The sequence below is a fragment of the Watersipora subatra genome, chromosome 2 (genome assembly GCF_963576615.1).
Source record: "Watersipora subatra chromosome 2, tzWatSuba1.1, whole genome shotgun sequence".
NCBI lineage: Eukaryota > Metazoa > Bryozoa > Gymnolaemata > Cheilostomatida > Watersiporidae > Watersipora > Watersipora subatra.
Genome location: NC_088709.1, coordinates 34,743,021 through 34,768,140, shown reverse-complemented (window position 1 = coordinate 34,768,140; position 25,120 = coordinate 34,743,021). Strand labels below are relative to the sequence as shown.

Sequence of the window (25,120 nt, the reverse complement as noted above, 5' to 3'; positions counted from 1 at the left end):
CCAGTTGAGATCTAATCATAATGATAGTTGACCAGTTGAGATCTAACCATAATGATAGTTGACCAGTTGAGATCTAACATAAGGATAGTTGACCAGTTGAGATCTAACATAAGGATAGTTGATCAGTTGAGATCTAACCATAATGATAGTTGACCAGTTAAGATCTAACCATAATGATAGTTGACCAGTTGAGATCTAACCATAATGATAGTTGACCAGTTGAGATCTAATCATAATGATAGTTGACCAGTTGAGATCTAGCCATAATGATAGTTGACCAGTGGAGATCTAACCATAATGATAGTTGACCAGTTGAGATCTAACATAAGGATAGTTGACCAGTTGAGATCTAATCATAATGATAGTTGACCAGTTGAGATCTAACCATAAGGATAGTTGACCAGTTGAGATCTAGCCATAATGATAGTTGACCAGTGGAGATCTAACCATAAGGATAGTTGACCAGTTGAGATCTAACCATAATGATAGTTGACCAGTTGAGATCTAACATAAGGATAGTTGATCAGTTGACATCTAACCATAATGATAGTTGATCAGTTGAGATCTAACATAAGGATAGTTGACCAGTTGAGATCTAATCATAATGATAGTTGACCAGTTGAGATCTAGCCATAATGATAGTTGACCAGTGGAGATCTAACCATAATGATAGTTGACCAGTTGAGATCTAACATAAGGATAGTTGATCAGTTGAGATCTAACCATAATGATAGTTGACCAGTTGAGATCTAATCATAATGATAGTTGACCAGTTGAGATCTAGCCATAATGATAGTTGACCAGTGGAGATCTAACCATAATGATAGTTGACCAGTTGAGATCTAACCATAAGGATAGTTGACCAGTTGAGATCTAACCATAAGGATAGTTGACCAGTTGAGATCTAACCATAAGGATAGTTGATCAGTTGAGATCCAACCATAATGATAGTTGACCAGTTGAGATCTAACATAAGGATAGTTGATCAGTTGAGATCTAACCATAATAATAGTTGACCAGTTGATATCTAACCATAATGATAGTTGATAAGTTGAGATCTAACCATAAGGATAGTTGACCAGTTGAGATCTAGCCATAATGATAGTTGACCAGTGGAGATCTAACCATAATGATAGTTGACCAGTTGAGATCTAACATAAGGATAGTTGACCAGTTGAGATCAAACCATAATGATAGTTGACCAGTTGAGATCTAACCATAATGATAGTTGACCAGTTGATATCTAACCATAATGATAGTTGACCAGTTGATATCTAACCATAAGGATAGTTGACCAGTTGAGATCAAACCATAATGATAGTTGACCAGTTGATATCTAACCATAATGATAGTTGATAAGTTGAGATCTAACCATAAGGATAGTTGACCAGTTGATATCTAACCATAAGGATAGTTGACCAGTTGAGATCTAACCATAATAATAGTTGACCAGTTGATATCTAACCATAAGGATAGTTGACCAGTTGATATCTAACCATAATGATAGTTGACCAGTTGAGATCTAATCATAAGGATAGTTGATAAGTTGAGATCTAACCATAATAATAGTTGACCAGTTGATATCTAACCATAAGGATAGTTGACCAGTTGATATCTAACCATAATAATAGTTGACCAGTTGATATCTAACCATAATGATAGTTGATAAGTTGAGATCTAACCATAATGATAGTTGATCAGTTGACATCTAACCATAAGGATAGTTGACCAGTTGAGATCTAACCATAAGGATAGTTGACCAGTTGAGATCTAATCATAAGGATAGTTGACCAGTTGAGATCTAACCATAATGATAGTTGACCAGTTGATATCTAACCATAATGATAGTTGATAAGTTGAGATCTAATCATAATGATAGTTGACCAGTTGAGATCTAACCATAATGATAGTTGATCAGTTGAGATCTAACCATAAGGATAGTTGATCAGTTGAGATCTAACCATAATGATAGTTGACCAGTTGAGATCCAATCATAATAATAGTTGACCAGTTGATATCTAACCATAAGGATAGTTGATCAGTTGAGATCTAACCATAATGATAGTTGACCAGTTGAGATCTAACCATAATGATAGTTGACCAGTTGAGATCTAATCATAATAATAGTTGACCAGTTAAGATCTAACCATAATGATAGTTGATAAGTTGAGATCTAACCATAAGGATAGTTGACCAGCTGAGATCTAACCATAATGATAGTTGACCAGTTGAGATCTAACCATAATGATAGTTGACCAGTTGAGATCTAACCATAATAATAGTTGACCAGTTGATATCTAACCATAATGATAGTTGACCAGTTGAGATCTAACCATAAGGATAGTTGATAAGTTGAGATCTAACCATAATAATAGTTGACCAGTTGATATCTAACCATAAGGATAGTTGACCAGTTGATATCTAACCATAATAATAGTTGACCAGTTGATATCTAACCATAATGATAGTCGACCAGTTGATATCTAACCATAAGGATAGTTGATCAGTTGAGATCTAACCATAAGGATAGTTGATAAGTTGAGATCTAACCATAATAATAGTTGACCAGTTGATATCTAACCATAATGATAGTTGACCAGTTGATATCTAACCATAATAATAGTTGACCAGTTGATATCTAACCATAATGATAGTTGACCAGTTGAGATCTAATCATAATAACAGTTGACCAGTTGAGATCTAATCATAAGGATAGTTGACCAGTTGAGATCTAATCATAAGGATAGTTGACCAGTTGAGATCTAACCATAATGATAGTTGATCAGTTGAGATCTAACCATAAGGATAGTTGATCAGTTGAGATCTAACCATAATGATAGTTGACCAGTTGAGATCTAATCATAAGGATAGTTGACCAGTTGATATCTAACCATAATGATAGTTGATAAGTTGAGATCTAATCATAAGGATAGTTGACCAGTTGAGATCTAACCATAATGATAGTTGATCAGTTGAGATCTAACCATAAGGATAGTTGATCAGTTGAGATCTAACCATAAGGATAGTTGATCAGTTGAGATCTAACCATAATGATAGTTGACCAGTTGAGATCTAATCATAAGGATAGTTGACCAGTTGAGATCTAACCATAATGATAGTTGACCAGTTGAGATCTAATCATAAGGATAGTTGATCAGTTGATATCTAACCATAAGGATAGTTGACCAGTTGATATCTAACCATAATGATAGTTGATAAGTTGAGATCTAATCATAAGGATAGTTGACCAGTTGAGATCTAACCATAATGATAGTTGATCAGTTGAGATCTAACCATAAGGATAGTTGATCAGTTGAGATCTAACCATAAGGATAGTTGATCAGTTGAGATCTAACCATAATGATAGTTGACCAGTTGAGATCTAATCATAAGGATAGTTGACCAGTTGAGATCTAACCATAATGATAGTTGACCAGTTGAGATCTAATCATGAGGATAGTTGATCAGTTGATATCTAACCATAAGGATAGTTGACCAGTTGATATCTAACCATAATGATAGTTGATAAGTTGAGATCTAATCATAAGGATAGTTGACCAGTTGAGATCTAACCATAATGATAGTTGATCAGTTGAGATCTAACCATAATGATAGTTGACCAGTTGAGATCTAATCATAAGGATAGTTGACCAGTTGAGATCTAACCATAATGATAGTTGACCAGTTGAGATCTAACCATAATGATAGTTGATCAGTTGAGATCTAACCATAAGGATAGTTGATCAGTTGAGATCTAACCATAAGGATAGTTGATCAGTTGAGATCTAACCATAATGATAGTTGACCAGTTGAGATCTAACCATAATGATAGTTGACCAGTTGAGATCCAATCATAATAATAGTTGACCAGTTGATATCTAACCATAATGATAGTTGACCAGTTGAGATCCAATCATAATAATAGTTGACCAGTTAAGATCTAACCATAATGATAGTTGATAAGTTGAGATCTAACCATAAGGATAGTTGACCAGTTGAGATCTAACCATAATGATAGTTGACCAGTTGATATCTAACCATAATGATAGTTGACCAGTTGATATCTAACCATAAGGATAGTTGACCAGTTGATATCTAACCATAAGGATAGTTGACCAGTTGATATCTAACCATAAGGATAGTTGATAAGTTGAGATCTAACCATAATAATAGTTGACCAGTTGATATCTAACCATAAGGATAGTTGACCAGTTGAGATCTAACCATAAGGATAGTTGATAAGTTGAGATCTAACCATAACAATAGTTGACCAGTTGATATCTAACCATAATGATAGTTGACCAGTTGAGATCTAACCATAATAATAGTTGACCAGTTGATATCTAACCATAAGGATAGTTCACCAGTTGAGATCTAACCATAATGATAGTTGACCAGTTGAGATCTAACCATAATGATAGTTGATCAGTTGAGATCTAACCATAAGGATAGTTGATCAGTTGATATCTAACCATAAGGATAGTTGACCAGTTCAGATCTAACCATAAGGATAGTTGATCAGTTGAGATCTAACCATAAGGATAGTTGATCAGTTGATATCTAGCCATAATAATAGTTGACCAGTTGATATCTAACCATAATGATAGTTGACCAGTTGATATCTAACCATAAAGATAGTTGATCAGTTGAGATCTAACCATAAGGATAGTTGACCAGTTGATATCTAACCATAAAGATAGTTGATCAGTTGAGATTTAACCATAAGGATAGTTGATCAGTTGAGATCTAACCATAAGAATAGTTGACCAGTTGATATCTAACCATAATGATAGTTGACCAGTTGAGATCTAACCATAATGATGGTTGACCAGTTGAGATCTAACCATAATGATAGTTGACCAGTTGAGATCTAACCATAAGGATAGTTGATCAGTTGAGATCAAACCATAATGATAGTCGACCAGTTGAGATCAAACCATAAGGATAGTTGACCAGTTGATATCTAACCATAATGATAGTTGACCAGTTGAGATCTAACCATAAGGATAGTTGACCAGTTGATATCTAACCATAATGATAGTTGATCAGTTGAGATCTAACCATAATGATAGTTGATCAGTTGAGATCTAATCATAAGGATAGTTGACCAGTTGAGATCTAATCATAAGGATAGTTGACCAGTTGAGATCTAACCATAATAATAGTTGACCAGTTGATATCTAACCATAATGATAGTTGACCAGTTGAGATCTAACCATAAGGATAGTTGACCAGTTGATATCTAACCATAATGATAGTTGATCAGTTGAGATCTAACCATAAGGATAGTTGATCAGTTGATATCTAACCATAAGGATAGTTGACCAGTTGAGATCTAACCATAATGATAGTTGATAAGTTGAGATCTAACCATAAGGATAGTTGATCAGTTGAGATCTAATCATAAGGATAGTTGACCAGTTGAGATCTGATCATAAGGATAGTTGATCAGTTGATATCTAACCATAAGGATAGTTGACCAGTTGATATCTAACCATAATGATAGTTGATCAGTTGAGATCTAACCATAAGGATAGTTGATCAGTTGATATCTAACCATAAGGATAGTTGACCAGTTGAGATCTAACCATAATGATAGTTGATAAGTTGAGATCTAACCATAAGGATAGTTGATCAGTTGAGATCTAATCATAAGGATAGTTGACCAGTTGAGATCTGATCATAAGGATAGTTGATCAGTTGATATCTAACCATAAGGATAGTTGACCAGTTGATATCTAACCATAATGATAGTTGACCAGTTGAGATCTAACCATAATGATGGTTGACCAGTTGAGATCTAACCATAATGATAGTTGACCAGTTGAGATCTAACCATAATGATAGTTGACCAGTTGATATCTAACCATAAGGATAGTTGACCAGTTGAGATCTAACCATAATGATGGTTGACCAGTTGAGATCTAACCATAATGATAGTTGACCAGTTGAGATCTAACCATAATGATAGTTGACCAGTTGATATCTAACCATAAGGATAGTTGATCAGTTGATATCTAACCATAATGATAGTTGACCAGTTGACATCTAATCATAAGGATAGTTGACCAGTTAAGATCTAACCATAATGATAGTTGATAAGTTGATATCTAACCATAATGATAGTTGACCAGTTGACATCTAATCATAAGGATAGTTGACCAGTTGAGATCTAACCATAACGATAGTTGATCAGTTGATATCTAACCATGAGGATAGTTGACCAGTTGATATCTAACCATAATGATAGTTGACCAGTTGAGATCTAACCATAATGATGGTTGACCAGTTGAGATCTAACCATAATGATAGTTGACCAGTTGAGATCTAACCATAATGATAGTTGACCAGTTGAGATCTAACCATAAGGATAGTTGACCAGTTCAGATCTAACCATAATGATAGTTGACCAGTTGAGATCTAACCATAATGATAGTTGACCAGTTGAGATCTAACCATAATGATAGTTGACCAGTTGAGATCTAACCATAATGATAGTTGACCAGTTGAGATCTAACCATAATGATAGTTGACCAGTTGAGATCTAACCATAATGATAGTTGACCAGTTGAGATCTAACCATAATGATAGTTGACCAGTTGAGATCTAACCATAATGATAGTTGACCAGTTGAGATCTAACCATAATGATAGTTGACCAGTTGAGATCTAACCATAAGGATAGTTGACCAGTTCAGATCTAACCATAATGATAGTTGACCAGTTGAGATCTAACCATAATGATAGTTGACCAGTTGAGATCTAACCATAATGATAGTTGACCAGTTGAGATCTAACCATAAGGATAGTTGACCAGTTCAGATCTAACCATAATGATAGTTGACCAGTTGAGATCTAACCATAATGATAGTTGACCAGTTGAGATCTAACCATAATGATAGTTGACCAGTTGAGATCTAACCATAATAATAGTTGACCAGTTGATATCTAACCATAAGGATAGTTGATCAGTTGATATCTAACCATAAGGATAGTTGACCAGTTGATATCTAACCATAATGATAGTTGACCAGTTGAGATCTAACCATAATGATAGTTGATCAGTTGAGATCTAACCATAAGGATAGTTGATCAGTTGATATCTAACCATAAGGATAGTTGACCAGTTCAGATCTAACCATAATGATAGTTGACCAGTTGATATCTAACCATAATGATAGTTGACCAGTTGAGATCTAACCATAATGATAGTTGACCAGTTGAGATCTAACCATAATAATAGTTGACCAGTTGATATCTAACCATAAGGATAGTTGATCAGTTGATATCTAACCATAAGGATAGTTGACCAGTTGATATCTAACCATAATGATAGTTGACCAGTTGAGATCTAACCATAAGGATAGTTGATCAGTTGATATCTAACCATAAGGATAGTTGACCAGTTGATATCTAACCATAATGATAGTTGACCAGTTGAGATCTAACCATAATGATGGTTGACCAGTTGATATCTAACCATAAGGATAGTTGATCAGTTGATATCTAACCATAAGGATAGTTGACCAGTTGATATCTAACCATAATGATAGTTGACCAGTTGAGATCTAACCATAAGGATAGTTGATCAGTTGATATCTAACCATAAGGATAGTTGACCAGTTGAGATCTAACCATAAGGATAGTTGACCAGTTGAGATCTAACCATAATGATAGTTGACCAGTGGAGATCTAACCATAATGATAGTTGATAAGTTGAGATCTAACCATAAGGATAGTTGACCAGTTCAGATCTAACCATAATAATAGTTGACCAGTTGATATCTAACCATAAGGATAGTTGACCAGTTGAGATCTAACCATAATGATAGTTGACCAGTTGAGATCTAATCATAAGGATAGTTGACCAGTTGAGATCTAACCATAAGGATAGTTGACCAGTTCAGATCTAACCATAATAATAGTTGACCAGTTGACATCTAACCATAAAGATAGTTGACCAGTTGAGATCTAACCATAAGGATAGTTGACCAGTTCAGATCTAATCATAATGATAGTTGACCAGTTCAGATCTAACCATAATGATAGTTGACCAGTTGATATCTAACCATAATGATAGTTGACCAGTTGAGATCTAACCATAATAATAGTGTACAAGAAATAAAAGAACAGCATCCACACAACTTGATTTTGCCAACCCAAAAGCTTGAAATAGAGCTAATATACAATACAATTATACCTGTAGCTTTGAGACTGAACTCGAGAGAGCCTGACAGACTGTAGCAATAGGGACGACCCTTGTAGAGTATAGACTAAACAACTGATGAGCTTCATCCTCATCAGACACTGTGAAGAGTCGGTAGTATTTTACCGTCACGCCACCACGAAGCAGCAGAACCAACATATACTTGAAATTAGAGCCGGCGAGTACTTTGTATAGTGTTGCATCATCGCTATAGTACAATGTTTCATACCTGAAATATATTTATAACACATATACAAATATATATTCATAAAACAGGACAGCTTTTTCTATTTTCTTAGGGATTTGCAGAAGAATAATTGTTGCTATTTTCATAGAACCAAATTACAAAATACTGGCTGCTAGAAATCATGTTCACAGCCTCCAAGCAGTCATCATTCATTAGGACCTTACACTACTAATTTTAAAGACATTAATACAAAATATGATATAATGTTCACCACAAAGTAAAATTAAAGTGGATGGTGGTGGTAGAATAGGCTACCTCAGTAGTTTAGTGTTGCATAGCCAGTACCCATCCTTCACCCTTATATTAATAGCAGTTTAGTGTTGTACAGTCAGCACCCATTCTTCACCCTTATATTAATAGCAGTTTAGTGTTGTACAGTCAGTACCCATTCTGCACCCTTATATTAATAGCAGTTTAGTGTTGTACAGTCAGCACCCATTCTTCACCCTTATATTAATAGCAGTTTAGTGTTGTACAGTCAGTACCCATTCTGCACCCTTATATTAATAGCAGTTTAGTGTTGTACAGTCAGCACCCATTCTTCACCCTTATATTAATAGCAGTTTAGTGTTGTACAGTCAGCACCCATTCTTCACCCTTATATTAATAGCAGTTTAGTGTTGTACAGTCAGCACCCATTCTTCACCCTTATATTAATAGCAGTTTAGTGTTGCATAGTCAGTACCCATTCTTCACCCTTATATTAATAGCAGTTTAGTGTTGTACAGTCAGCACCCATTCTGCACCCTTATATTAATAGCAGTTTAGTGTTGTACAGTCAGCACCCATTCTTCACCCTTATATTAATAGCAGTTTAGTGTTGTACAGTCAGCACCCATTCTTCACCCTTATATTAATAGCAGTTTAGTGTTGCATAGTCAGTACCCATTCTTCACCCTTATATTAATAGCAGTTTAGTGTTGCATAGTCAGTACCCATTCTTCACCCTTATATTAATAGCAGTTTAGTGTTGTACAGTCAGTACCCATTCTTCACCCTCATATTAATAGCAGTTTAGTGTTGTACAGTCAGCACCCATTCTTCACCCTTATATTAATAGCAGTTTAGTGTCGTACAGTCAGCACCCATTCTTCACCCTTATATTAATAGCAGTTTAGTGTTGTACAGTCAGCACCCATTCTTCACCCTTATATTAATAGCAGTTTAGTGTTGTACAGTCAGCACCCATTCTTCACCCTTATATTGATTGAAAAACAGAAAGTGCAAAAAGTGTAAAAAATTAGTATCTAGGAGACTTAGCCAAATATGTAATACAGGTAGATCATAATATGACTAACAGTCGAACAGGTTTACAGTAAAGCAACGAGAATATATTAGTTAACTGCACTGCGCTCACATACTTCCCTGTTTTGAATCATTATGTTTACAATAAAAGGATGTAACTATGTACGTACTTTTAAACTAAGTGATCTGATGAATCAGCAAAACATTTGAGTGAAGTGAATCCTGTTCCCAAGACTGATTAGCACAAACTTTACAAATGTAATAGAAAGTGATTGAAAACTGCAGACGAGTCGGAACACTCAAAGCAAATGATAATGTAAGCGCTACTGTTATCAATGGACAAATAAGTGAAATAGCTAAGCTACTCCTCCGTCTAGCAGTGAAAATTGACGGATAACTTACTGGGTTAGTGAGCTTTGGTTTACTTCTGCCACGCTGAAATTTGACGGAGGGTTGATTGCTGCTGCGACTTTATTCACGACTGAATTAACAAAATTCATGGTTCAAGTCCTGACATACTTCCGTGTCAAGTGTCTAGTGTGCTAAAACTAGCATAAGCACTGCAAGTGAAACTAATATAAACTGATGATGTAAACAAATCACAGAAAAATGTCAGTAAAGTTTGACAGACACAGAACTGTATAAAATACATAACATAGGATCTTACAGGAATGAGTGAGACGTAGAACAGGAGTGAGTAAGATGTAGAACATGCAAGATGGTAAATAGAGCCTAACGTTGTATTTTTCAAATAGCCATTCAGAATTTTGGGAAGTTAAATTTAAACCTTATATAGGTGAAGCGATTGTCACCTATATTTTGTTTTCTTTTTTTCGGTGAAGCGATATTAACCTTTCCGAGTGCAATAAATCTGCTAACTTACCTCCAACTTGTCAAGGATCTCTTAATAAATATGCAATGAGAAGCTGAAAAATATCTCCACCAGTCGATATCTATTTCTTGCAATTAATATGCGATGATATTATTATAGCCTGTGTCCTGTTTTGAAATTTGGTGGAGTTTTCAATTTTTATTTTGATAAAATATTTTTATTTAACATCTATATTTAATAATGTTGAATAAAAGCACATTACATTAATTGATATGTTTGCTACAGTTTGAAACCAAAACTAGTGTTTATATGCAATAAAAGAGGAGTTACGAGCCTCGATTCATTGTAAGACCAGTCCGACACCTTACCAATTCAGCCACACGAACTAGATGTATTAATTAGGCAATATACGTCGCTATATGGGAGCAAATATGCTACCGCTCACAGTCACGATGTAATGTGATGGTGTAACGTCATGAAAGGCGTCAGTAAGCTTACCCAAATTATCTATTGGCGATGTGCCAGGCTAAAAGCAAGTGGCAGGCAACGCTCATTACCTCCCATGGTTTATAAGCTGGTTTATTATACCTGGGCAACGCTGGGTCGCACAGCGAGTGTGCTATAAATATGCAAATTTATAAGTTGTATGATGATAATCTATCAAATGCTGCAAATATATATGCATAAAAAAGTGACATAAACGAACCATACTTATAATACATGCAGAAACAAAAATTAACATTTTTAAAACAAAAATATTTGCATTGTTTGCTCGGTCAGCTGTGTTCTGATAGCTGCTTTCGATCGAATGAACAGTTTCTAGTTGCCCAAGACCTTCCACAATGTCTTCTGATTTCAACTCCCCTACTGCACTGCATAACTAGTCGATACTAGCCTCGAAACAATATTTTAGCAGAGCAAAACTTTTACGCGCAGTATTTTCACCAATGCAAGCGTAAAAGTTTTGCTCGCTAAGCACAACTTTTAGCCTAAAACTAATCGTTTATATACCATCGTAAATGTAAACCCTTTTTCACATACTTTGAGGTATCAAGACCGCGTTAAGCAAGAAATTACTACTAGCCTGAGACAGTTACTAAGTATTTAAAGTAAAGTATGGCGATGCTTTCAAAGTTTTACTAAAAAAGTGAAAAAGCTCTGAAGTTGGACAACAAAAGAATTAATTGTTTTTGATGTAAACTATTCATTATTAATATGATTTTGTGGACACTCTTCTACTGATCACTTGCTAAAATGGGTTTGTACAGATCAAAGAATGTCAGAGTGGTGGTCAAATAGAGGTGGTGTTCAATTAGAGAGTAGCGCTATATTTTTAACCTTTCTCCCATAGTGGCGGCCAAATAGAGGTGGCGTTCAATTAGATGCTTTACGGTATTTTAGATATTCACAAAATTGGATCAGCCACATTAATTATAACGTACAAAAATATGACAAACAAATCCATGAACATACACCCAGAATTTTCAAGCAAATTTAAAACTTACCGGATGAAAAAAGTAAATAAATTTTGATATTTGGTTACTAGTTACTATTTAGTTTATTTAGTATCAACATTAATATTTATACACATACATACGTATTCTGACAGTGAAATCTTCAGCTCAATCGCATTACACTTAAACTTACCTGCCAATGAAATACTGACTACCTATAATTCCCTATTTTCGACTTCATTTGTTGTCCTAATGCCATGTCACCTTAGCTAACTCACCCTATATAAGTCAACTCGACCCGTAATAGTCCGCTTGTTTAATGACAGCTAATCCCATGAAATCAACTTGTATTAGTTAGCGTATTAGTTAGCCACTTGTCCAAGTCAAATGAACCAAGTAGAAAACTAACATACCACATACATATAGTGTGTGCACCGCTAATTTCTAACTTACCGGTTAAGCGGAAAAAAGAAAAGCCTGAAGCATAAATACACACTACAAGCAATATGGCTGTCCTTGCTAATCACTATTTGTGAAGCTGACCATTTTTGGTAACTTTGAGATAAGATTCATTAACCTGTATTCACCTTGCTTAACAGTCTATGAAAATAGTATAATCTGCCCGTATTGCTAAACACTCGGTATTTGCATTACCCATCTTTATTCCTTTACACGTATTTGTAGCAATAACAAGCTGAACTATACTAGAGCATTTGTCATCTTTCAAATTTTAATCGCAGGCCATATGCAGCAAGCACCATAAAACCTCTAATTGAACACCCCCTCTATTTGACGGCCACCTCTATTTGACCACCACTATAGGATAAGGATTTAAAAATAGAGCGTCACCTTTTAATGGAACACCACCTCCATTTGACCACCCCTTTGACATTCTTTGGTTTTGATGAATCCATTATAAAATGATCAGTAAAAAAATGTCCACAAAATCGTACTAATAATGACTCGGCTACATCAATAATAATTAATTATTTTGTTGTTTCTCTTCCTATCGAAGTCCGTTTTCCAACTCCAAAGCTTTTTGTTTTTCCGTTAAAACTCGGAAAGCAACATCATAGAAATAATTAATAACTTTATCAGGCCAACAGTAATTCCTTGTTTAACGCTATTGTTTAACGATTGTCTTGCTATTTCAACGGATGTGCAAAAGTTTATTATCATTTGTGCGAAATACTACGCTGAAGGTTTTGCTTGGCTAAAAAAATTGTGTGGACACCAATATCGACTAGTTCAGCAGTTCAAACGAAGAGTTGAAATCAGAAGACATTGTAAAAGGTATTGAACAGACAGAAGATGTTTGTTCTATCGAAGGCAGCAATCAGAATGCAACTGGCTGAGTAAACGATGCAAATATTTGTGTTTCAAAAATGTTAATTTTTGTTTATGCATGTATTATAAATATTGTTCGTTTATGTCACTGGTTTTTTAATATATATTTGTAGCATTTGATAGATTATTATTATATAACTTATAAACTTGCAAATTTATAGCACATTATTTGGTAGTATTCTTACGGTTATCTTAACTCGGCTTACAATGGATCGACACATAACTCCTCTTCTATTGCACATAAAAAGCAAGTTTTGGCTGCAAACTGTAGCAAACATATCAATGAGTGCATGAGCTTTTAGGCAACATTGTAAAATACACTCATGAAATGAAATATGCCTTCAAACTTAAAATGAAATTAAAAACTTCAAAGTTCCAACAAAGTTGCGACCTAGGGTGAAGGATCATCATAGGTTAATTCCAGTTAATAGATATTAACTGGTAGAAATATTTCTCAGCTTCCCAATATATATTTATTTAGAGATCTACGACAACTCGGAGGTAAGTTAGCAGATTTATTGCATCCAAAAGGGTTAATATCGCTCCGCCCAAGGGAGAGTGCAAAATATAGGTGACATCCGCTTCACCCATGAAAGGGTTAAATTTATCTTCCCAAAACTCTGATGAGTTATTTGAAAAACACAACGCTAGTCTCTATTTAACCGCCACTATGGGGGCAGAGTTGTGAAATACAGCGCCATGTCGTTTAAATAAAGGTTTTACAGTATATGTAATTTGGGTTGAATAAAAGTGACTAATCTTGTGCTAGGTGAGCTAACTTGAAGCGAATTAGCTCAAATGGGATGAGTCGTCTTGGCGAGTCAACTTTGGGGGGATCAGACAGTTGACCAACATAGCAGGTACCAGTTTCTACTCAATAATAAAGTTGTTATAAAATACAACAATGATATATTAATAAGCTTGCTGTAAGATCTTCTCGAGTTGAGCTGTTTTAGCTTGTTGTCGAAATGATCAATTTGACCTGCATATTTTGACCTGCAGAATATGGCATTTACCTAACTTCGTTCAGACATGCAAAATTCTATAAGTATTTAAACTTACATCCTTGCTAGGCACACATCGACAATAATCACTTACTAATTATTAAAATTTAATCATGTTTATTTCGTCATGTAATTTCCAAGTCGGCATCCAATCTTGTAGGTAGTGACCATAGATATAGTAATATAGTAGATATAGTAGATTGGTAAATAGCTATCATTACAATGGAGCAAAAGTGAGGCATATTGGCGGCCTAAGTGAGGCTGTTGTTTTCACGACGTTACGTCGCAGTGATGTGCATCACAGCATCAGAGCCTTCGATTGAGCAACGAGTTTAGTAGTGAAAGCGTGCTTGTCATACTAGTTTTTAAGTCATAAACGTAACAATAAGATCAAATTCTTAGTGAAATGTCATTAGAAGAGACTACAACACCCCAGGTATATCCTGAATTGTCCATAACGAGACAGAACTTGAACTAAAACGAAGAAGTTCTCAACAATATCATAAGCTATCTATGCCAATTAATAACACCAAGCGGAAAGCTGCTAGTGGAAAATAATAGGAAAACCTTCATTGGTTTTGAGTCAGCAGCCAAATCTGTACATGGCATTGCTCAATATCTTTCCAGCAACTACCCGTACGTCAACTACTTCCTACTCCAGGATCACATTGAGACTCTGTTTTCCACGATAACTATAACAATGACCCGGGCTATTACAATAACCCAGATGTGCAGTGCTTTAGATCTGCACTTCGAGCACTGCTCATAAAATCAGATATCACACCAAGTCCCATTGCTAACTGTATTGATCTGGATGTGAGCAGGGCTGAAAAAACTGGCCAATTCCTGCTCCATTCTCTGGCTAAAAAAGAAGGACGAGACAAAAGCTCAGGAAGGTGAAGATGAGGAGTCCAGTGATGAGGAATTTTTTCTAACTCAAATGTGATGACTGTATCAAGTTCTTTACCAATGTAGAAGTAGTGGGAAATAGAGTTAGTGATGACATAACCCTAATCTCAGTTTAAAACAGGGGAAGATTGCTGACCCCATTGATAGGTCGAATATGTATTGCTGCAGAAAAGTGCTTACGTTCACACATGGAGAGCTATGGTATCACAGAGAGTTTTTAAACAAATAACATCACAAGCAATAACATATGTCTTATTACATAACCTCAATCAAGGTTTTACATGCACAGTGCATGCCACCAATCTACTAAAAACTATAGTGAATCGCTATATTAAAATCAGAATACACTATGCCGCTTCAAAGCAGGAATCTAGTTCAACCAACCTTAGACAAAAACTATCTCATCTAGTTATTTTCAGTCATGTCTAATGGCTGTTTAATACAGTGGTCCAGTTTGACTGCTTCTAAATCTCATTTGACTCATTAGTTTGTTCTTAGTTTAATTTCTATTTGGTCAATCTTTGTATTATTAATGATATAGATGCTTCTAAACCATTGGTATTATTCATTACCATGTGTGTAAGATTCTTGCCTTTCACATCCAAAGTCATTATATAAGTTTTATATATTTTCAATAGCATATGCAGTCTCAGATGCACAAACTATGGAATAATTGTGCAGGTTTTAATGTTAAGTCGATAGGAATTCATAGATCAGCTGATTCCCTCTACACATCACCACGACGTTGCGTCCTGCTATTTATAGGCCTCACTTATTTTGATTATTCGCATATCTAGGGTTTACTATATCTATGGTAGTGACATAAAATTTAGTAACTGAACATTTTGGGTGACAGTAGATAGGACGACAGACACTAAGGCGACACTTTCAGTAACAGTGAAAGGTAAAAACTTCAGATGGATGGGCGACACGGCGAACAAACTGGCAACAATTCCAGATTGAAAGGTGACAAATTGGTTTATTATTTGGTTGAAGGCTAAGTACATTCTATTCTGTCGTCGTGTGCAGTGCTTACATATATTTTTGAAGCTCAGCTTTGACAATGTTATCGTTTTTTTACGGATGTTTTTTATAAAAGAAATAGTGGCATGTATCTTCACACACAATTGATGGGATTTCTCAGAATACGCTAGCCCCAACATTCAACAAAATGTCAAGGCTAGTTTTAAAAAATGCATCTAGCTTATACAATTAAACTACAAAAGCTTGTTTTTATATCAGCATGTTTGTTCAAAATGGTTCCGCGAAGTCACGTTCCCGGCTGAATTGTCAACAACCTTGTCTCTGACTGTTAAAGTTATAGAGTTATCTCACCGCGAAAAAAAAAATTTATAGTTTCAATCATTGAATTTCACGAGAATTTTGCTCTCTGCTAACGATGAAAAGACAAAGTCCCTATTATTGAGATTTCTCATTTACTTATGGCAAGGATGACTTCCTTATCTTTGTTTCTTTAAAATTATGATAATAATCCAATGTCATTATAACTCAAACTCAATAGGCTAAATTGCGATTCACACTGATCTATTTTTGTTGAGATTTTATTCGAGTTTGAAGAATGAATGCTTTTTCTGAGATAGGTCTCTAAGATATATCCATATTTTACTTCTACAGCTTGTCGCAAGAAGACTAATCAGCATCACAGAAAGCTTATGGAAAAATGACCTATTCCAAATCATAGACATGAACCAGTCCTGATGCCATGTTACCCTTGAAGTCACTTGAGATATTCAACCGAATCAACCTTGTCACAGATCTCGATGGCACACACAACTTGTAGTTTGAGACAACGAGGAGTGATCAACACCTCATTGACCTTTGTGATATATACTCAGTTGCCAATTTTTAACCGTGAACCTGATCTCGTCATTCTAGATAGGAAAGAGAAGTTCTATCATTAGATGGGTTTATCTGCATAGTATCAATCAGAATCAAGTCATTGTCAAAAAAAAATTTAATGCTACAAACTATTGATATACGTATTTTTGAAAGTCATGTATGATAAAGATCAGCTTTACCATTTGTATAAATATACCAAAAAGCAAATTTATTAAAATGTCTCAAGCTAGACTCAGATGTATGTATTTATTTTCATACTGCAATTCGAACAAGCGTATACATTAGTTATAGAGTTACTACTGAGGGTCCAAACACATAATACATAAGTTAGCGATAGTATAATGATTAATCAACAGGGGTATGCTAGTGACTCAAGAATGCCTCGCTTCAAAGGGGTTAAAAATGTTGGTCCATCTATGATGTCATATATTAGGCAGTAAGTAATCTCAGACTCTTGCCACACTGATAAGCAGCTTGCCAGTTTTCAAAGACATTCAAGGAAGTGAAAAAGAAAGTAGTGACTATCTAAATGACTTCTGAGCACATAGAGTTGACAAATTCTAGAGTTAAATTTGTGGAAAAGGATGAAAAAAGAATAGTTGGCGATTAAAGACAGATTAATCCCAGCAGCTTCTTTTGAATAATAACCATCTCAATTAAATGAATATTTGGTACATTCATTAATACAATATGAAATTCTACTGTGTGTAAAAGAATAATGTCATCAGATTAATGTGGATATAGGCAGGTAATAGATGCCAAAGAAATGAGGTAGAGCAATGAGTGAGAAATGTACTAATGCAAGATTTCCGATCTGGGCATCAATAAAGTTGGTGTCTTGTTAGTGTTCACTACTAATTTACAACAACATAACGGGACTTAACCTTTTGTCCCAGAATTGGCGCTTTTCCGTCCGGTGTCGCCCCTTCGTCTGAAGTTGTCGCTTTTCGGACCGAAATTGTCGCCTAACAGTCGATAAACCATAAGATTTATGATCAAAAAAACTTTAGATGATTTATTAGGACAAATATTAAAAACATTAAACACAAATAGCAAAACTACTGTTTCCTTACTCATCCTAAAATATGTGAGCATGAACAGCCATCACAAGTTTGAAAACCCTACCATTTTTTATGTCTATTGTTGTACAAAAATACTGCGAAAACAACATACCAAAAGTAAATGCAGCCAGACCACAGTATAACCATATAATACGAACAAGCAGCAAGACACTCAATGACATCAAAATATCTATTAATTAGAAAATGTCAAAAGCAAATTAGAAATTTCAAAATTGGAGGAATCAATCATAGAAATTGCGTCAACTCCAGATGGAGAACATGCCAAAGCAATTAAACCAGGAGTGTCCAAACTACGGCCTGCGGGCCAACTGCGGCCCGCAGTCCATTTTTAATTGGCCCACAAGAAATTTTATAAACACAATGGAATATGGCTCGCACTTCAAATTTTGCCTGCACTTCTAAGTTTTAACACCAGGGGGAGCTACTGTTGATCAAGGCAGTTGCTCCACCAAAAAGGCAAGTTAATACTAAATAATAGTTGGGATATCTGACGGCAGATATAATATGTTATTACGTTCGTGAATAACGGCCAATACATTGCATACTATATAGAACGTAGATCTGAACATAAAACGAGTCACTAATAATAAAACTCAACCGGATATCGATATAAATCTATGACAGTTAGTTAATCTTTATTGAATTAATATTAATATAAAATATAATATTATTTGTGCCTCTATTTGCAGGCAAAAATACATATAATCTATAATTAGTAAAAATATGACCAAAAAATATTCGGTTTGTTCAGTCATTCAGTGCGTTTGGTCATTCGGCGCGTTCGGCTTTTCGTATCTACCGCCAAAAGGCCAATCCCAGAAGAAATTTACCCGTTACTAAATATGGCAGAACCAAAGAAGCGAAAGGTAGAAAGTGAGTGCAGAAAATTTCAGACACGGTGGGAGAGCGAATATTTCTTCAAAGAATTCAAGGGGAAGTGTGTCTGTTTGATCTACACTGAAACTGTGGCAGTTATGAAAGAGTATAATGTACGACGTCATTATGAGACCAAACATCAGGCCTATGCACCCTACACTGGTGCTGAGCGAGAGCAGAAAATAAAGCAAATGGTAGCTAAACTGCGGGGTCAGCAACAGTATTTTTTGCGTGCTCAAAAAGTCCAGGAAAAGACTACAATAGTCAGCTATGAGGTCGCCCAACTCATCGCAAGACTCGGCAAGCCTTTTTCAGATGGAGACCTCATAAAACACTGCCTTCGTTAAAGTCGCCGAAACAATGTGCCCGGAAAAAGTGCAGGACTTCAACAACGTCAGCATGTCCAGAAATACAGTTGCACGACGCATTGAAGACTTGTCAGCCAACGTTAAACTGCAACTGTCTGATAAAGCTTGTGCTTTTGATTTTTACTCCATCGCATTGCGATGAAAGCACTGATGCCACAGACACCGCACAGCTGCTAATTTTTTTGCGGGGAGTGGACGAGAACTTTGGAGTTACAGAGGAGCTGCTCGATCTTAAGAGTCTAAAAGGCACAACAACGGGTATGGATATTTTTGAAGCTGTGTCAGACTCAATGACAAAATGGGACTTCAATGGGACAAGCTGTGTAGAGTTACAACAGACGGGGCTCCAGTTATGGCAGGTGCACATAAAGGAATGGCGTTTATGGTGTGCGCTAAAGTGAAAGAGACTAAAGGTGAGGCTGTTAAAATGCACTGTATTGTTCACCAAGAAGCCCTTTGTGCCAAGACAGTCAATCTTGGAGATGTAATGAACACAGTTGTGAAAATTGTCAACATAATCCGAGCAAGAGGGCTGTACCACAGAGAATTTCAGGCTTTTCTTTCTGATGTGGATGCTGAATATGGGGATCTACTTTACCACTCGGATGTGCGCTGGCTAAGCCGCGGTGCCGTGCTGAAGCGTTTTTACTCCCTGATGTCAAAAATTGACCAGTTTTTAAAAGAGAAGGATCGACCTCTTCATGAGCTGAGTGACCCTCTATGGTTGGCAGACCTAGCATTTTTAGTTGATCTTACTGATCCTTTAACCACCCTGAACAAGAGCCTACAAGGAAAAGATCAGCTTGTACCACAACTTTATGCGCACATGAAAGCATTTTGTGTGAAGCTCAATCTCTTTAAGACACAACTGCGCAACTTCAACGTTGTGCACTTCCCCACACTGTCCGAGATCAGAACTGCGTATCCACAGGCCAACCTTCCTGTTAAAAAAGGGAAATATGTGTCTGTGATTGCATGTCTCAAAACAGGATTCAGACAGCGCTTCCAGGATTTTTCTGTCATTGATAAAGAAATCAAGCTATTCGCGACTCCTTTCTTGGTGGATGCCAAAGAAGTGGAAGAGAATCTGCAATTAGAACTCATCGAAATCCAGTGTGATGATGCTCTAAAGAATCAACATCAGCAGCTTTCCCTCCCCGAGTTCTACCGGAGCTTGGAAAAGGAAAAGTTTCCTATGATGAGACGCCACACGAAAAGAATGATCAGTCTATTTGGCTCAACATACATATGTGAGCAAACATTTTCTCTGTTAACACTTAACAAAAGCAGAATGAGAACCAAAATAACCGACAGCCATCTCCATGATGTCCTTCGCATCGCAACCACTAAGTTTACTGCAGACCTGCCAGCTATCCTTCGGTCCAAAGCGCAGCATCACTGCTCCCACTGAGTGCAATGCCGTTCCCACTTTAGGTGAGTAAAAAATCTATTCAACAGTACCCGTGTGTTAATAAGCATGCATATGTAGGTAAATACACTAAAGTTAAGGCTATATACCTAATTTCTAGTAAGTGGCCCAGCCCCTCCTATATTTTTATGTATGTGGCCCTCAGTGAAAAAAGTTTGGACACCCCTGAATTAAACCTACCAATCACAATCACCAAAAAACCACCACAAAAACATTAGGGACAAATCAAATGAGTCACATACAGATCTGCCACACCTGTCAAACATGACATAGATACCTGTAGTAAGTCACGAGCTCCACCCTACACACCGACATCACGTGGACCAGCTGAAGACTTACGCAAACAAAATGTCTTCACACGCCTGACTTGAAGCATTAAACCTTAACACTTAACCTACACCTACAGACTAGCCATCCCATATGCCAGACATCTATAAAAGAGAACAGCGCCAATGACTCAGCATCTCTATCTGCGGGGTGATCTACCTCTCTCTCTTTCCCAAGAACCGGCTGAGGCTTCCTTTGCTTGCAGAGGTGCGTTCCTTTGCTTCTAGAGCCTCCCTCTCTCTTCCCTCTGCCTCTAGAGTATCTATCCTTTCTCTACCTCTGGAGCCTCCCTCTCTCTTCCCTCTGCCTCAGGAGCCTCTACCCTTTTCCTACCTATGGAACCTCCTTCACCATCATCAGCTGAGCCTCTTCTACCCCACTATCTCAACTGCCGGCACTCTCTACCTATGGACTGTCACGACTCTCATTTGACTGTCAAAACTCCCAGCCGTACGAGACTGAGCAAACAAGCATGGACGACCGTTTGAGTAAAGATATAACTTTTATTAGCTTTTCTAACTTTTTGTCATTAATATTATTGTTTTAGAATTTTGTTAATTGTGTATTTTAATTGTTTGACTTACAGAATAAAAAAGTAACTTTTACTGGTAAATATCAGTATTGCTTACAATAGTGAAACATCTTCACTTGTACCTGAACCAGTAATAATTAAATTAGTTTCCACAAACTAAGCAAAAGTGTACAAACTAAACATAGTCAAAATAGAATAAAATGACAAAGAAACTTCAACACTGATGTTGTGTGTGTATTCGGATTAGTTATGCATAACATAATTTCTCCATATCCACCCATAATACTACTCTAGGAAGAGCATTTTTGTTTAAAACGCTGACACCGACAAAATAAAGCAGCAATGAAATAATTTTTTTATGCAATACTGTAACTTTTTACGCAGAACCAAGCATAGCCATTACTACTCTCCTTACCCTTCGCTTGAACTATTGCAAAACTGTTCTGTCTCAGAGACACTCTTAAGCCGGATGTGCAACATATGGAAAGTAGTGGGACTGCTAATAATGTTCCCTCAAGCTATCAAACTATCACAAGATATGTCAACCGTAGCAGCCAATAACACCTCTTGAAATCATAAAAGAACCAATGGTCGTAACAGAAAAGTAGTAAACAACTCCAAACTTTATACGTTCAACTTAAATAAGCCATATTGATTGGTCCAGGAAAGTCACGTGGCTAGCAATATGTTGATGGTCGTATGTGTGGAGTAGGGGCTACGAATAATAACAGTTTGTAAGCTACTCAGTTTAGAAGAAATAGCATGCAAAGATTTTTGCGTCAAACGATATCGTTGGATAAAAGTTACATGTGGCGTGATAGGTAATTTCACTAATTTTCTATTATAATTAGAACCGTTATTTAGTAATACTGAGTATTTTGTAAATTTAATTTTTCCTTTCACTGTTGGGGCTGTTTGATTTTGCATTAGCGAGAGATATTAGTAAATAAATATCTGAGAGACTGGCGAGTTTTGTTTTTGGTGATACATTGACCCAGACAGACGCTAGTTTCATGCTGCATTTTTGCTAGTTTGATATGCGCATGAACATAGTTACGACAAACGTGTTGGGACATGTTTAATGCCTTACTTTTTTTAAGTCTGGGATAAGTAATCTTGAAAAATGAAGCTAAATGACAGTTTATCACTGATTTATTGCAAACTTTTAGTAAACCCCACAATAAAACGAGAAGGTAGATAATACTAATACTATTTAAAAAGTACTAGCAAAATAAACAATAGTTTTAATATTATAATTTAAACGTATTTTCTTGCTGGCTTTTAACTTTGTGTTTTATGCATTATTGAAAGTAGGTTTTTAGTGTTATTATCCATTTAAGTTTTGATAATGTTTTTAAAATGTTGTAATGTCATAAGTTTTAGAAGCAAGTTAGTTTAATTCTGTCAGTTTCTTGCTGAATAAAGGTCTCATCATGTTTGTATAACTCATATTTTTAAAACTATTTTGAAAATACTGCAAAATTAATTAAAATAATAAGCACAAAAATTGTTCTACGATAGCGAGTATGGCTGCATTGACATGAAGGACCAATGAATAAAGTTTTTAAGATACCAATATGAAAATCAAATAGCTCAACACTGGTATGATTAAACCTTTTATTTCTACTTTTCAGTTATTGTATAATAACAACTATACAAAAAGCTTTCTTAGTTTTAATAATTATTTGAATTGCAAATAAACATCATTATAATCAAATGCGTATCAACTCCTTAAACACAACTAGGCCTACATTGTGGTCTTAAGTCATATTGCTCAAGTTGAATATTGACAAAAAAAACCGGTAACAATATTTAACTATTTTTGCTAAATAATAACTAACTATAATACTTATAAAAATACTGACTCTGAAAGAAGGCACAATTTACTCTGTATGAAGATAGATATAAGAATCAAAGCATCTTTTCTCAGTTATTAAAGGCTAAAAATAATAATAACTATAAAAATAGTTATAATACTTATAAAAATACTGACTCTGAAAGAAGGCACAATTTACTCTGTATGAAGATAGAGATAAGAATCAAAGCATCTTTTCTCAGTTATTAAAGGCTAAAAATAAAAAATAAAATTATTCAACTTTCTCAAAACTTATTTGCTCAGTTTTTGGAGTTGTTTTAAAAAGAAATGTTAGCATTAATATCGATTGTGTGTACAAAAACCTTTAGAAAAATAAGTTTGTACTGTCGAATGGAACTGCATATATATATTGGAAATGCAAAAAAGTGAATGTTAGAAGCATATAGACGTAACACCACTGGAATGGCTAAGGGTATTCATTTTGGTCTGCTTACCTTGCCACACGCACAAATTGACTAAAACGTACTTATGCAAGAGGGTGGGCAAATCCAAAATTCAATTAAAGCCATTAGTGGCATTCAAAAATTGAATTTTTATAATGTTCATTAGGAACTATATAATGCCATTTAGGAACTATTTTTGATTTATTAACATCCCAACAGGTTTTTTTTGATCAAGGAGTAACTTAGTAGGTCAGGTGTACAATGGGGGTTACGCTTAGCTTCCTGGCAAAATTTTTGCATACTGGCAATTTCATACCACGTATTTACTAATTTTGATGCGACTAATGATTTTAGTGAGACTCTTGTTGTCTCCATTTTGAAGATGAACAGCCCATATTTTATGTGATTTAGTTTAGTATGCTTTTAGATTTTAATCGCACATCCCATAAAACTGTAAGAGATCTTGTTGGTAGTTTTTATAATGCACGAGGGTACGAGATGCCCGAATCATTCATGGTCTGTTGACAATAGATGTAAGTGCTTATAGGGGAATGTAAAAGCTATGGCCTAATATTTATAAATAGTTTACAGTTTTTAGGTTTACCTTAGAGCAAAGGCAATCAGTGTAGCAAAGGCTACAGATGAATGCTTTGCAGTCTATTGATAAAGTACAGTAGCTATATACTTGTCTATAAGTCAGGTTTTTAGTAGATGATTTGAAGGTGAAGTTTTTGAAGTCGACTTAGACATGTGTGATGTGTTTATGGACATGTTGCTGCTGTGTCAAATAAAATGTGACTATGAAAAAAAAACTCCTTTATTATACACACAATAATTTTAATAATGTTGCTTTATCATATAAATGTTAAAGTTGCATCACAGAATAACCAGTGTCCGTGTAATTCTTTGAAGTAATATCAGAGAAATGCAGTATATATTATCAGTAAACGAGCTTGGTAGTCGCTATTGTTGTGCTGTACTACCACTTGCCGATTTTTAATTTAACAAGTGATATATTTGGAAAAACGTTAAGCGTAATTTTACAACTGTAAATTATGAATAAAGTCTAATCTGCATACCTTTAAAGATGTGATTGCGTCAAATTTTAGTTGATTTTAACAGAAAGTATCGATGTTTTTATCAT

General features: G+C 35.5%; 4 protein-coding genes across 4 annotated transcripts in view; 3 read left to right on the top strand and 1 right to left on the bottom strand.

Moving 5' to 3' along the window:
• The window catches only part of LOC137386985 (85/88 kDa calcium-independent phospholipase A2-like), a 68,649-nt gene extending 46,478 nt beyond the window's left edge, over nucleotides 1-22,171 (bottom strand). Inside the window, exons 1-3 of the mRNA XM_068073242.1 lie at nucleotides 22,133-22,171; nucleotides 10,100-10,245; nucleotides 8,200-8,434 (exon numbers count right to left, since the gene is read on the bottom strand). Of these exons, the coding sequence (XP_067929343.1) occupies nucleotides 8,200-8,434; nucleotides 10,100-10,197 (333 nt within the window). The 5' untranslated portion in view covers nucleotides 10,198-10,245; nucleotides 22,133-22,171. The remainder of the gene's footprint in view (nucleotides 1-8,199; nucleotides 8,435-10,099; nucleotides 10,246-22,132) is intronic.
• LOC137388158 (general transcription factor II-I repeat domain-containing protein 2-like) lies at nucleotides 19,028-19,408 on the top strand. The gene has a single exon (XM_068074662.1). It carries the CDS (start codon nucleotides 19,028-19,030, stop codon nucleotides 19,406-19,408), a length of 381 nt encoding a protein of 126 aa, XP_067930763.1.
• On the top strand, nucleotides 19,728-20,840 carry LOC137388157 (general transcription factor II-I repeat domain-containing protein 2-like). Its single transcript, XM_068074661.1, has one exon. The coding sequence runs from the start codon at nucleotides 19,728-19,730 to the stop codon at nucleotides 20,838-20,840; it is 1,113 nt and encodes a 370-aa protein (XP_067930762.1).
• Nucleotides 22,172-22,468: 297 nt separating the features above from the next.
• Nucleotides 22,469-25,120, top strand: part of LOC137386843 (dystroglycan 1-like) — a 32,999-nt gene continuing 30,347 nt past the window's right edge. Inside the window, exon 1 of the mRNA XM_068073009.1 lies at nucleotides 22,469-22,538. The gene's annotated coding sequence lies outside the window, so the exon portion shown is untranslated. The remainder of the gene's footprint in view (nucleotides 22,539-25,120) is intronic.